This window comes from Pseudophryne corroboree, chromosome 4 (genome assembly GCF_028390025.1).
Source record: "Pseudophryne corroboree isolate aPseCor3 chromosome 4, aPseCor3.hap2, whole genome shotgun sequence".
Taxonomy (NCBI): domain Eukaryota; kingdom Metazoa; phylum Chordata; class Amphibia; order Anura; family Myobatrachidae; genus Pseudophryne; species Pseudophryne corroboree.
Window position 1 is genome coordinate 583006939 of NC_086447.1, and position 15604 is coordinate 583022542.

Consider the following 15604-nt stretch of genomic DNA (forward strand, 5'->3'; position numbering starts at 1 on the left):
ATATATATATATATATATATATATATATATATATATATATATATATATATATATATATATATATATCCAATGTTTAAAGAAGGCACTCACCAGACTGTAGTTGAAATGCAAAAAGGCGTTTATCAAGTTTGACATCAAAATTAATGCATGGTTGGTCGACGTTTCGGTCCTAGCCGGACCTTCTTCCAGACCAGAGTATACAACCGTCACAATCACATATCTAGTGACCAACAAAGTGGAGCTATACATACCCAGCCAAAGCCCGCCCTGCATTCTATGAGCCAATAATAATACTGCTTTAATTAGATATATCATAAATATGACACACATGATCCAGACACTGTGCTTATACATGTATATCCACAATCCATACTGCCAAACAAGTCGATTGTACCTGTATACGAAGCGCTATCCCTCTCCTCACAAGTGCATGTATCGTCGGTGGAACGCACGCCACTGGTGACCCGCATATGACTTCCGCCTCAGTGAACAGACCAGTCACTTCCGGACTCGCGGTCATTCACTGAGGTTACCGTGGAACGCATCGCGTGATTGACACGCAAGGCGCTTCCGCCTGCATGTGTGTTGTTGCTGGGAAGGGCAAAGAGCGCAACGAAACGGAGTAATTGGGAGAAAAAATGACAACAGTAATAAACTGGAGGCATTGAGTGTCAAAAAATGATGTGTGCCACAACAGAAAATAAACTAAAATGAAATAGAATTGCTGACTTAAATTGAGGCGGCTTAGAAAGGTATTAATAGCTCCACATTGTAAATACAATAATGCAATCAATGAAAATATTGATAAGAAAAATAATAACACACTAACACTTAACTATACTAACATAACTAACAATACTTTTAAAAAACATATAAATATATTTATGTGCTATAACTGAAAGGCTACATAGCCATGGTGAATACCCGTGAAATGCAAATAGTATAATGTATCCACATAAGTACGCATTCAAAGGGGAAATATGTATTTAAAGAAAAACACTGAGATGGTTCTGTTCATTCAGTCCCCTTGGTGATACAGTCCCCAGATAATGTATCCAGTATGCTTCTCTTTTTAATAGTAATGTGCCTCTATCACCTCCTCGTAGGAGTGGTGGAATCCAGTCGATCATCATATGCCGCAATGTGGTTACTTGATGTTTGAACTGTAAAAAATGGAGTGCTACAGGTTTATCCGTTTTTCCGCTGGTGAGTGCCAACTGTATTGAGGATCTATGCTGATTGATCCGTTCACGATAAGTTCTAATAGTTTTCCCCACATACATTTTCCCACAGGGGCATGTGAGATAGTAAACCACATGATCCATCAAACAGGTTAAGTGGTATCGCAATTCAATTTTAGTGCCATACAGTGGGTGACTGAAACAGCGTCCAGTTATCATAGCTCTGCAGGTCATGCATTTCAGGCATTTGAAGCAACCTGGGTTCACATTCAGCCATGTAGTACCAGAAGTCGCCAACGGTCGCATGGTGGGTCTCATCAGCATGTCCTTCAAATTGGCACCTCTTTGCACACTTAGCAGAGGTGGTCGGACACCGACCTTCTTGAACTTCGGATCAGTGCTGATCAAGGACCAGTTTTTCTTGATTGATCTTTCCACATTATGTAGGCCAGTATTGCAACTGGTCTTAAATATAATGCGATCGCGGGTCCTGTTTCTATTGCTGACCTTATTCATATGCAGTCTGCGAGCCTTAATCAAACATCTGTCAACCACCGTAGCTGTGTAGCCGCGTTCGATAAATCGCTGTCTGCACTCAAGCAATTGTGTGTCGGCATTGGTCTCATTGGAATTATTTCTTAGAACTCTAAGAAATTGAGAAACTGGTAGATTTGATTTTAAACTATCTGGATGGTGACTAGAGGCCCATAACAAAGTGTTCCGATCCGTAGGCTTACGGTACAAGGTATATTCCAGTATTGATGGTATATCTGGGTTTTTGTATATCGTAATGTCCAGAAAGTTAATGCTAGACTCACTCACTGTTGCAATTAATTTAATTGGACTAGTCAAGGCATTCAGGGTATCCACCATGGTAAAAAACAGTTCGACGGAGCCCCGCCAGACGATGAAGAGATCATCAATGTATCTCTTGTAACATACAATGTGCTCTGCATAATTATGCAAGATGTTTTCGTGTTCATACTTTGCCATGTACAGATTGGCGAACCCCGGGGCTAAATTCGAACCCATAGCGGTGCCCGCCAACTGTACATAGTATTCATCCTGATATTGAAAATAGTTGCATTTAAGAACCAATCTGATCAAACTCAAGATAAATTCAATGGGTGGGCCCTCATACGGTCCCTTCACCAACGCCTCCCTCACAGCATCAATTCCCTCTTCATGTGGGATAACCGTGTATAAAGATGTCACATCTAAAGTGACCAATACACAGGTAGATACATCATCAGTAATGAGAGCCAATGTCCTCAGGAGATCGCTTGTGTCTCGAATATAACTATCCATCGCCTTCACACAGGGTTGAAGAAAATGGTCAACAAACCTGGCCAATGGTTGTAATAGAGATCCTTGTGCCGATATTATCGGCCTCCCTGGTGGTGTGCTTAAGGATTTGTGTACCTTAGGCAAGGTATAAATGATGGGGCAAATAGGATAGGCCACGGATAGATATTCAAAAACCTCATCATTGATCCACATATGTCGTAATGCATGTAACAACAAATCATCAACCTCTTTCTTGAACCTAGGGGTTGGGTTATAGGGGATTTTAAGGTAAGTATTGTTATCAGATAGCTGTTTTCTAATCTCAGCATCATAGTCAACAAAGTCTTGGAGAACCACTGCTCCCCCCTTATCCGCATTCCTAATAACCAAATTAGTGTTGCGTTTGAGATCTCTCAACGCTTGCCACTCACTCTTGGTTAAATTAGAGTGTCCCTTATTATCATTGCTGTTTAGTGACACATCGTTGTCAATCACTTGTAAAAAGGTTTTTAAACTCGCATTATTAGAGACAGGATCGAATTTACTGGTGTTTTTAAACTTACTAAATGATCGTAATTCAGGCTGTGATTGATTATTGATAAATTTATTATCAAAAAATTCTCTAAGTCGTAATTGGCGACCCATTTTATATCTTTGAATTGACCAATCAAAAGACTTAAAGTGGCAGGTGGGCACAAAAGATAAACCCTTACTTAGCAGGGAGGTTTCAGCCTCTGATAATACGTGGGTAGAGAGATTAAATATTAGGTTCGGGAACCTCTCCCTCCTCGTCCTCGTGGTTTTGAACCTCCCCCTCCGCGGGTGGGGTCGCCTGTGGTAGCTTTGGCTCTCCGAGCTCTGGTGCCCGGTCCTAAAAAAGAGGATGAGGCTCCCGACCCGGACGGTGGTACACTGTCTGTAAACTTTGTTGACTATGATGCTGAGATTAGAAAACAGCTATCTGATAACAATACTTACCTTAAAATCCCCTATAACCCAACCCCTAGGTTCAAGAAAGAGGTTGATGATTTGTTGTTACATGCATTACGACATATGTGGATCAATGATGAGGTTTTTGAATATCTATCCGTGGCCTATCCTATTTGCCCCATCATTTATACCTTGCCTAAGGTACACAAATCCTTAAGCACACCACCAGGGAGGCCGATAATATCGGCACAAGGATCTCTATTACAACCATTGGCCAGGTTTGTTGACCATTTTCTTCAACCCTGTGTGAAGGCGATGGATAGTTATATTCGAGACACAAGCGATCTCCTGAGGACATTGGCTCTCATTACTGATGATGTATCTACCTGTGTATTGGTCACTTTAGATGTGACATCTTTATACACGGTTATCCCACATGAAGAGGGAATTGATGCTGTGAGGGAGGCGTTGGTGAAGGGACCGTATGAGGGCCCACCCATTGAATTTATCTTGAGTTTGATCAGATTGGTTCTTAAATGCAACTATTTTCAATATCAGGATGAATACTATGTACAGTTGGCGGGCACCGCTATGGGTTCGAATTTAGCCCCGGGGTTCGCCAATCTGTACATGGCAAAGTATGAACACGAAAACATCTTGCATAATTATGCAGAGCACATTGTATGTTACAAGAGATACATTGATGATCTCTTCATCGTCTGGCGGGGCTCCGTCGAACTGTTTTTTACCATGGTGGATACCCTGAATGCCTTGACTAGTCCAATTAAATTAATTGCAACAGTGAGTGAGTCTAGCATTAACTTTCTGGACATTACGATATACAAAAACCCAGATATACCATCAATACTGGAATATACCTTGTACCGTAAGCCTACGGATCGGAACACTTTGTTATGGGCCTCTAGTCACCATCCAGATAGTTTAAAATCAAATCTACCAGTTTCTCAATTTCTTAGAGTTCTAAGAAATAATTCCAATGAGACCAATGCCGACACACAATTGCTTGAGTGCAGACAGCGATTTATCGAACGCGGCTACACAGCTACGGTGGTTGACAGATGTTTGATTAAGGCTCGCAGACTGCATATGAATAAGGTCAGCAATAGAAACAGGACCCGCGATCGCATTATATTTAAGACCAGTTGCAATACTGGCCTACATAATGTGGAAAGATCAATCAAGAAAAACTGGTCCTTGATCAGCACTGATCCGAAGTTCAAGAAGGTCGGTGTCCGACCACCTCTGCTAAGTGTGCAAAGAGGTGCCAATTTGAAGGACATGCTGATGAGACCCACCATGCGACCGTTGGCGACTTCTGGTACTACATGGCTGAATGTGAACCCAGGTTGCTTCAAATGCCTGAAATGCATGACCTGCAGAGCTATGATAACTGGACGCTGTTTCAGTCACCCACTGTATGGCACTAAAATTGAATTGCGATACCACTTAACCTGTTTGATGGATCATGTGGTTTACTATCTCACATGCCCCTGTGGGAAAATGTATGTGGGGAAAACTATTAGAACTTATCGTGAACGGATCAATCAGCATAGATCCTCAATACAGTTGGCACTCACCAGCGGAAAAACGGATAAACCTGTAGCACTCCATTTTTTACAGTTCAAACATCAAGTAACCACATTGCGGCATATGATGATCGACTGGATTCCACCACTCCTACGAGGAGGTGATAGAGGCACATTACTATTAAAAAGAGAAGCATACTGGATACATTATCTGGGGACTGTATCACCAAGGGGACTGAATGAACAGAACCATCTCAGTGTTTTTCTTTAAATACATATTTCCCCTTTGAATGCGTACTTATGTGGATACATTATACTATTTGCATTTCACGGGTATTCACCATGGCTATGTAGCCTTTCAGTTATAGCACATAAATATATTTATATGTTTTTTAAAAGTATTGTTAGTTATGTTAGTATAGTTAAGTGTTAGTGTGTTATTATTTTTCTTATCAATATTTTCATTGATTGCATTATTGTATTTACAATGTGGAGCTATTAATACCTTTCTAAGCCGCCTCAATTTAAGTCAGCAATTCTATTTCATTTTAGTTTATTTTCTGTTGTGGCACACATCATTTTTTGACACTCAATGCCTCCAGTTTATTACTGTTGTCATTTTTTCTCCCAATTACTCCGTTTCGTTGCGCTCTTTGCCCTTCCCAGCAACAACACACATGCAGGCGGAAGCGCCTTGCGTGTCAATCACGCGATGCGTTCCACGGTAACCTCAGTGAATGACCGCGAGTCCGGAAGTGACTGGTCTGTTCACTGAGGCGGAAGTCATATGCGGGTCACCAGTGGCGTGCGTTCCACCGACGATACATGCACTTGTGAGGAGAGGGATAGCGCTTCGTATACAGTTACAATCTACTTGTTTGGCAGTATGGATTGTGGATATACATGTATAAGCACAGTGTCTGGATCATGTGTGTCATATTTATGATATATCTAATTAAAGCAGTATTATTATTGGCTCATAGAATGCAGGGCGGGCTTTGGCTGGGTATGTATAGCTCCACTTTGTTGGTCACTAGATATGTGATTGTGACGGTTGTATACTCTGGTCTGGAAGAAGGTCCGGCTAGGACCGAAACGTCGACCAACCATGCATTAATTTTGATGTCAAACTTGATAAACGCCTTTTTGCATTTCAACTACAGTCTGGTGAGTGCCTTCTTTAAACATTGGATATACTATGGGACCTTGTGGAAACAAGTTTCTCTAGAATTTTGGACACCCCAGCAGACAACTTTGTATTTTCAGTGAGTGCCACTTCACCTATTTTGATTATATATATATATATATATATATATATATATACACATACATATGTATATCTATATACATACTAGGGTCTCAATCTCTGCTGATAAAGGTACCTGTCCATGCTGCCACAGCGCTATAAACCCATGCCGACACAATCGCCGGTCTGAGTAGTGTACCAGAATGTGCACGCTATCTGCAGGATCCCTGAGAGTAGCTGTTACGACAGGTTACCTTTTGGGCAAACGTGACACCCTAGGGGAAGATTCCCATCGTATCCTGGCCCTAGTGGGGAAAGGATACTGCCTGAGAATTCTTTGTGGGAAACTGCAGTCTCTTGTCTGGAGATTCCCGCTCTTTTTCCTCATGAGAGGAGGGAAATTTACCTCAGCTTTCTTCCCCTTAAACATGTGTACCCTTGTGTCAGGGACAGATGAGTCATCAGTGATATGCAAATCATCTTTTATTACAATAATCATATTTTGAATACTTTTCTGCCATTTTGGCTGTAACTTTGCATTATCGTAGTCGACACTGGAGTCAATCTCCGTGTCGACATCAGTGTTTATTATTTTGGATAGTGAGCATTGAGAGACACTGAAGGTCTCTGCGACAGAGTGCCAGACATGGGTAGATTTCCTGTCTGTTCTCTAATCTTTTGTGCAATAAATTCACCTTAGCACTTAATTACACATATCCAAACAGGTGTCGTCGACGGAGACACCCTCACACACACACACACATATTTGCTCCATCTCCTCCTTAGGGGAGCCTTTTACCTCAGACATGTCGACACACACGTACCGACACACCACACACACAGGGGATGCTCTATTTGAAGCCAGTTCCCCCACAAGGCCCTTTGGAGAGACAGAGAGAGAGTATGCCAGCACACACCCCAGCGCTATATGACCCAGGAATCACACAGTAACTTAGTGTTAACCCAGTAGCTGCTGTATATATTGTTTTTACGCCAATTTATGTGCCCCCCCTCTCTTTTTACCCTCTTCTTCTGCAGGGGAGAGCCTGGGGAGCTTCCTCTCAGCGGAGCGGTGGAGAGAAAATGGCGCTGGTGAGTGCTGAGGAAGAAGCCCCGCCCCCTCAGCGGCGGGCTTCTGTCCCGCGATTTTGTGTAAAAATAATGGCGGGGGCTCATGCATATTACAGTGCCCAGCTGTATATATGCTGCTTTTTGCCGGGAGGTACTCAATTGCTGCCCAGGGCGCCCCTCCCTGCGCCCTACAGTGACCGGAGTGTGTGGGATAGTGTGGGAGCAATGGCGCACAGCTGCAGTGCTGTGCGCTCCCTGATATGAAGACAGGAATCTTCTGCCGCCGATTTTGACGTCTTCTTGCTTCAACCCGCCGGCTTCTGTCTTCTGGCTCTGCGAGGGGGACGGCGGCGCGGCTCAGGGAACGAACGACCAAGGTTAGGTTCCTGTGTTCGATCCCTCTGGAGCTAATGGTGTCCAGTAGCCTAAGAATCGCAACCTCGCCGCAGTTAGTAGGTTTGCTTCTCTCCCCTCAGTCCCACGTAGCAGAGAGTCTGTTGCCAGCAGAAGCTCTCTGAAAATAAAAAAACCTAACTAAAATACTTTCTTAATAGCAAGCTCAGGAGAGCTCACTAAAATGCACCCAGCTCCTTCCGGGCACAGATTCTAACTGAGGTCTGGAGGAGGGGCTTAGAGGGAGGAGCCAGTGCACACCAGTAGTCCTAATTCTTTCATAAAGTGCCCTGTCTCCTGCGGAGCCCGTCTATTCCCCATGGTCCTTACGGAGTCCCCAGCATCCACTAGGACGTTAGAGAAATACAAAATAAGTATATCCTATGAAATACTTATATCAAATAATAACCCTGATGCACTTAGCCCCCCTCAGGGTACAGAATATAGGGATAGCAGTATGAGTGAGATACACGAAGGAGATATCACACAGCAGCTATATGCACACACACAGTCACATGTACAATGCAGAATTATGATAAACAATAAAACTGCACTGGACCAGTAATACTAAGTAGTACTAAGTAAAAGCTATATGGGCGTATAGATATATCAATGCACAGTAAAGACTGGATGTATATCGCAGGGGACTTGTACTAAATAGCTCTGTAGTAATGCACTGTCTCTTAAGTAATCTACATGTCTTTTGACAGTGTTAGTTAAGTGTCCTGTAAAATGTACAGCGCTGATGATGCAGGCGGCTTTACAGAGGAGACTTTGCCCATGAAGTCCCAGAATCAGCTCAGCATGTAGTTATGGCGCCCAAACGGAGAGAGAGGGGAAGGGGGGGGGGGGGGGGGAGGAGAAGAGGGGGGATGCAGCTCCAGGGCGGGAATATTTACTGTAAATGGCGCCCTGGGGCTGGGGGAGGGGCTACAGGTCAGAGCCTTATCCCCTTGCTGGACTTCACCACCGGGTACTGTGGGCCTCAATAAAACGGATTAGAGGAGAAGCCGACCCTGCCCTGGTGGTCTAGTGGGGTCCCTGTACCAACACAGTGTTCACGCCAGTGCACGCGGACCGTCTCCTAATGGCCGCGCCGGATTGCGATTTGCAGCGGGTCCCGCCTGGGGGACCCTCTTAAGTCCTCCCTTGATGCGGCCACGCGATCCCGGAGAGCTGCGGCGAGTGTGTGTGCCTGATGTGAAAAACTGGAGCACTCCGCTGTAAGTACCCGGCAACCAGGATGCTGGAGTATACAGCGCCGCCAGGGGAGGTGATGGAGCTGCAGCATGAAATGTCAAAATGACATCTAGCACTAAGAGTGCCTATGCTGCAGCCCTTGAAGTCTTCTATCTTCTTTTAAAAGCTCTTTTCAGGGCTGCTGGAGCAACCCTGCCCATTAAGTGTCCTGCCTGCAGGGCACCAACTTACAAACTGAGCTCCTGTGCACGGAGGCGGGGTTACAGAGGAAGCGGCGCTGAGCATCTTCGGAACAGTCAAAGCTTTTAGCCTGTTGGTGCCTCGTAGAAATTCCGATGTTATCCCAGTGGAACCCAATATACCCCGCTGTAGAAATTAGTAATCCATCTGGCAATGGTATGCTTGGTAGCTTGCTAACCGCTGTTATGGGCATTTTAGATGACAAAAAGGTACTCAGTCATGGGCACTTCCATGGTTCTATGGGGGTAATTCACAGTTGATCGCAGCAGCAAATTTGTTAGCAGTTGGGCAAAACAATGTGCACTGCAGGGGGGGGGGGGGGGGGGGCAGATATAACATGTGCCGAGAGAGTTAGAGTTGGGTGGGTTATTTTGTTTCTGTGCAGGGTAAATACTGGCTGCTTTATTTTTACACTGCAATTTATATTTCAGTTTGAACACACCCCCACCCAAATGTAACCCTCTCTACACATGTTATATCTGCCCCCACCGCTGTAGTTCACATGGTTTTGCCCAACTGCTAACAAATTTGCTGCTCTGAATAGGTCCTATGTACGCAGGTCTTAAGGCCTTGACCAGATCCAGAGTTTGAAGAGAGCAGTTTTCACCTGGAGACTTATCCCGGTAGAAATACAATTCTCTAATTAAGATGGAACTTAAAGACCACTTTTGGCTGAAAGAAGGCTTAGTCCATGTATTTATGAAACAATAAAAACAAACAGAAGACTCGCAAGATAGAACCCCAGTTGCGAAACTAGCCAAGAGGAAGCTAGTTTTCCAGCTAAGGAACTTCAAATTCACTAAAACCAAAAAGTTCAAAAATAAGGAGCGTCTGAGATCCCAAGGCACTGCTGGTTGGATGTGTGGAAGGTGCACATGCATCACCCCCTGTAAAAAAAAAAGTCTGCACTTCCAGTAAAAGTCTTGGAAGGCTTAGTAAATTATGCTGAAAGTGTCCGTGTATCAAGATCTTCTAAATCTATCTGAAGCCACTTTTTTTTTTTTTTTTTAGAACTTGCAGAGACATTGCTACCAGAGGAAAGAGATACATTTGATGGAAACCTACTTACTCCATCAACAACACCTGTAATTAACTTGAGCCTTGTGTGTTCAAACAAGTTGCTGCTCAATGGTGGCTAGCTGACCCTATTTATCCATTAGCTGTCGCAAGATATCCTGGTGTAGAGACCATTCCTCAAGAATGAGGAGAAAGTCTGCTTTCCAATTCTCCACATCTTGAATGAACTGCTCTTTTCATAACATGATCCTACCGTTTCTCTTCAGGCCAGCATCCACCTTGTGTCTACCCGTTGTAGGTATACCTTCACTTTAAAAGTCTGATAGGACCCTTCATATCAAGGAGGAGGTGGTGTACATGGATGGCACTGCTGACTCACTATGCCTACTTCAGGGCTGCCATGCAGGCTCCCCCTCATCTGCAAGACCACTTTTTCGATGCAAAGTTTTAGTTCCATTAAAAGAAGCACACTGCTCCTTCAGGCATTTGAAAACCCCCAAAAAGTCCCCGGGAGTCTGTGGGGGTTTACAGGGGAAGGAACTGGTGTTTTTAGAAGGAGTTTTAAGCGCCCAGCATCTTACCGCCCACTATAAACTTCAGTTGTTTCATTGTCCCCTATTAGGATAAATGAGAAATTATTTTCATCAGCCTAAAGCTAAGGTGTTATGAAAGTACAAATGGGACAGCTGAATGCTCCTACAGAAATCTAATTGACAAGTGCTTTATGTCACAACAAAAGTAGAAATTAAGAAATGCAAATATCAACCGAGTCATGACAATTCTTAAAAGGATTTATAACTCTAAATGTATTTCATGCCCTTGCATTCAGAAAAAGGTCGTTCTTAATGAATAAATAAATAAAATGGGCAGCTGGATTTAAGCCGTTTTTCTTCTCTTTTGTTTCAGAACTCAGTTCAGGTTAATAGACAGGCAATTTAGGATGAAGCATTATAAACTATAGCAGTGATCGCGCTGAGCCAAAAAAATAAGTGGCTCCCAGGGACCCCTCACTTTTAAAAATTGGGGTCCTACCGGTCTTTTTCTGGGTCCCATCGGAATGAAGGTTCTTATCCATCTTAATCTTGTTTGGACACTACAAAAGTGTTGCAAGGGGGGGGGGGGGGGTGACAATGCTCCTGGGCTGTGTAGCATGCAGGACACCCTGCACCAGAGGTATAACTAGACATTTTGGTGCCCTTAGGCAGAACGTGAATTGGTGTTCCACCTCCCAGAAGGTAAAGTATAGGCAGTGCGCGCCACAAAATTTTAGGGGCGTGGCTTCACGGGGAAGGGGCATGGCCACATAATAGTGCCAATTCACATTACACCACACAGTAGTGCCGCTTATACACATTGCACCAGGTAGAACCTCCTATGCACACTGCGCCAGGTACAGCGCGTTATACACTTTGCTCCAGGTAGAGGACTTATACAAATTGCACCAGGTAGAAAACAATATGCACATTGCACCAGGTAGAGCGCGTTATACACATTGCGCCCGGTGGAGCACGTTATTCACAATGCGCCCGGTGGAGCACGTTATTCACAATGCGCCCGGTGGAGCACGTTATTCACAATGCGCCCGGTGGAGCACGTTATTCACAATGCGCCCGGTGGAGCACGTTATTCACAATGCGCCCGGTGGAGCACGTTATTCACAATGCGCCCGGTGGAGCACGTTATTCACAATGCGCCCGGTGGAGCACGTTATTCACAATGCGCCCGGTGGAGCACGTTATACACAATGCGCCCGGTGGAGCACGTTATACACAATGCGCCCGGTGGAGCACGTTATACACAATGTGCCCGGTAGAGCACGTTATACACAATGCGCCAGGTTGAGAACATATAAACATTGCACCAGGAAGAACACATAGACACATTGCACCAGGTAAAGCGCATTATACACATTGCACCAGGTAGAGCGCATTATACACATTGTAGCCACCATCTCGAACCCCCAGAAACATTGCACCAGGAAGAACACTTAGACACATTGCACCAGGTAAAGCGCATTATACACATTGCACCAGGTAGAGCGCATTATACACATTGTAGCCACCATCTCGAACCCCCAGTTGTCGTCCACAGACACAGTGGGTGTCAGTGGAGGGGGTATCAGATGGGTGTGTGTATAATGGGCACTGTGAACATGTTGTGGGGAGTGCGTATGATTGGCACTACGGTTGGTTCTAAATCGGAGAGGGAGAAGGGACCTTCCAACGTCACTAGGGGAGGAGACACGTCAACAGGGGGAGAAGCTACGGCCGAACAGGTTACCCGAAAAGTACCCTCGCGGGCTCGGTGGCTCGCCACCCGATTACTAAAGGTATTAGTTGGTGGCGTGGATTGTAGAGGAACTATCCCGCTGGCATAGCTCCCCCCCCTTGTGTCATGGCTCCTCCCCCTTAGGACACTTGAATCTAGCATCAACCTTGGCACTACGTGTCCACACAATCTGACCCCCGGAACTCACCACCACCTCGGCTGTAGTGTGTGTTTGTGGCAGCTCCTAGAAAGCTTGAATGGAGCACAGGCAGGCTAGGCAGGAGAGATGCAGCCGCACCTTGTCACGGAGCCCAGCAGCAGCAGTCTGCACTCCCAGCCAGCAGAGCAGTACGTCACCCGCGTGGGCGTCCCGGCGACAGTACTCTGATGACAGCAAGGCCAGGTCCCCTAGCAGATGCACGAGGCAGCGTGCAGGAAGTCTCCGGTCCCCAGCTCACTGCAGCGGGATAGACGCCGCCAGGTCCCCTGCAGACTTCAGATCTCAGCATATAGCAGCCCGCCTGCCTGTCGCGCACCGCACCGCAATCCTCACTGCCACTAGACGTAGGGGGGGGCGTCCTCCTCAGACAGCCACAGGTTTAATGAATGATGTCTCCCTCCCTTGCCCGATTGGCTCCTCCTTCACTTTTATAATCCTCTCTGCAGCCAGGCAAGGAGGACACCATTCATTAAACTTATAGCCAATCACAATGCAGCGCGTCACTGGTCCTCAATTTCAGGTAAAATACGCGCTATAGCGCATTTTTGCGATCACTGCTATAGTGAAAATAAAGACAAAAAAAAGACTATTGGATCCAAATGCTCTTGGGACACTTCAGGATATAAAACATCAGTCAAGATAATTAAAACCACACTACCTTTCAAAGGAAGATCAACATCTAATTTCTGATAAACCACTGTCAAGACCATGTCAGGATAATAGTGAGCTAAACAGTAAAATACATTAATCTGAATGAAGACTGTCATTTACACTGACACTTTGGATATTATTTCAGCAACTAATGAAGTTTTCATTGACATATAGATGATGTGATTCCAATGCCTGTCACGGTCATAACAAGGCTTACCTCATCAAACCCAGCACTCTGTAGGTCATGAAGCATCTTTCTGTTGACTTCATTCCCTCCTCTCTGGGATGTACTTGTCACGTTGGCAAAAGGCTGCAAGGAGTTCCGAATCTCAGCCAAAGCCTTGTGATATGTGACAAACTTGGGAGGATTACGTCCCTGCCTGGGATCCTCCGATTTGGCTGGCCCTTGCTCAGTCTTCACCACATCAGATGGTTTGGGCAGATGGCGGAGACTTTCGCGGATTTCCAGCAGCATCTGCCTGCTATTGCCAGGATAATTGCTTGCTGGGAATGTTTTGGGCCTCATTTGCCTGTATCCCTCGGGTTTCTCCCCCCTCTTCATTAAAACACATGTATCTGTGCAACTTCTTCCAGAGACGATGCTAAACAGACAGTTAAGACTTTGTTGTGGAAGATCGTTCTTAGGACAGCCGTTCGCTTGTAAAGAAATCAACCATCACAATGGACCTGCAATGTTAAACAAAACATACTAAATTAGCATGACAAATGTACATGATAATGCTGCTCAAAAATAAATTTCATCCAGTAACCAATAGGAAATTATATTTCTTCCATATTACAGATCGTTTCAAATACGTTCCAAGAACAGGTAACAAAACTGGAGCAGGCAACAAATAAAATGGAAAACTAGACACTTTTTTTTAATCAACTGAACTAACAAATTACAGTAACAGACTTGTGGCTATGTGTAAAAGTATCCTGATCTGAGCACCAAAACATATGTTGAAACTCAGTTAGTGGCCAAGCACTCTTAGTAGCCCACGGAGGAGACAGGCTTCCAGTGTGTAAAAGATCTTTCTGGTTACTTAACAGCCCGCTCTAGGCACTCCCTAAATAACCAGGAGATGCCTTTTGTCAAAATAATTAAAAATAAATTAAGTATTAAAAGAAACGTGAAAAAGGCAGCAGAGGCAGCTCGGAAAGCGCACCCGGCTCCTAACTACAAACGAAATAGCTCAGCACCCGGTCCCAGTCAGGTTACAGAGGGTAAGGAGCCAGAGTTAGTGCTGTTATTTTGAAAGTGCCCAAACTCTTTGCTGCATTAATTATACCCAGTGCCCCCAATAATAATGTGAAATAACTATTTCACTGGGCGATGTAGACTTCTGTATGCCAATTCTGTTATATGCACCACTTGCTTGAATAAGTGATTAAGTAAAAAAAAAAAAATAAGAGGTGTGACCTTTGTTTGCACAGCTAAATGACTGCAAATCCATACAGAAGTCCCATGCTGCCCAGACTTTAGGACACCACTCTAGTGTAGCTGCAAACAATAACTGCACAGCTGCTAGGCAAACCCGATAACATTAGTGACTTTAATATCCTGCTAGAAGAGAAAATGTGTGCTTTACATAGACTAAGATTTTGCTACAAAATCATGAAATATTAATACAAAAAAAAAAAAAAACCACAGAAGTAATAAAATATGAATTGTTTACTTCATTTGATTGCAGGTTATCATACAAATGTAAGGCCAAAACCATTTCTAGAAGTTCCAAGCAATACACTCAAACTTTTCCAAACCCTTACACAGAAGGGCACCCAGACACTTACCTAAATCCAAATAAAACCCCTTTTCCACTGACATGAAATTCCTGTGTTTTTGCACATGAACACACACCAACCAGGGATTTTTGTCAGTGGAAAAGGGTACCTAGCAGGGTTTTGACCGGGAAAGACCTGGGTGACTTGCAGTAGAAACAGGTTACCCAGGTCATTCGACCCGGGTAACCCGTTTACAGCGTGGTGATTGGCTGAAACACCCATCACCCATGACAGCCATCACAGGGGACGGTTCTGGATTTGGTATCCGGACTCCAGGTCGACACCATAAATAGGTCGACATGGGAAAAGGTCGGCGTGAGATTTTCACATTTTTTCTTCATTTTTTTAACTTTTTCATACTTTACGAACCACGTGGACTACAATTGGGAACGGTAACCTGTGCTGAGTGCAGCGGTAGCAGAGCGAGGCACCTTGCCCAAAGCATGGGGAGGGAAGCGAGCCACGCGAGGGGACACGGTGCACTAATTGGGGTTCCCGGTCACAGGACAAAGAAAACGATACAAAAATAAACATAAAAAACTCATGTCGACCTTTTTCCATGTCGACC

The 15604-nt window shown here is 44.6% G+C and overlaps 1 protein-coding gene across 3 annotated transcripts in view; it reads right to left on the reverse strand.

The window, feature by feature from the left end:
* The window catches only part of LATS1 (large tumor suppressor kinase 1), an 81516-nt gene that overhangs the window by 64206 nt on the left and 1706 nt on the right, over window positions 1-15604 (reverse strand). For all 3 annotated transcript variants that reach the window (XM_063917516.1, XM_063917514.1, XM_063917515.1), the window contains exon 2: window positions 13469-13938. In XM_063917516.1, coding sequence (XP_063773586.1) covers window positions 13469-13813 — 345 coding nt within the window. In that variant the 5' untranslated portion in view covers window positions 13814-13938. The remainder of the gene's footprint in view (window positions 1-13468; window positions 13939-15604) is intronic.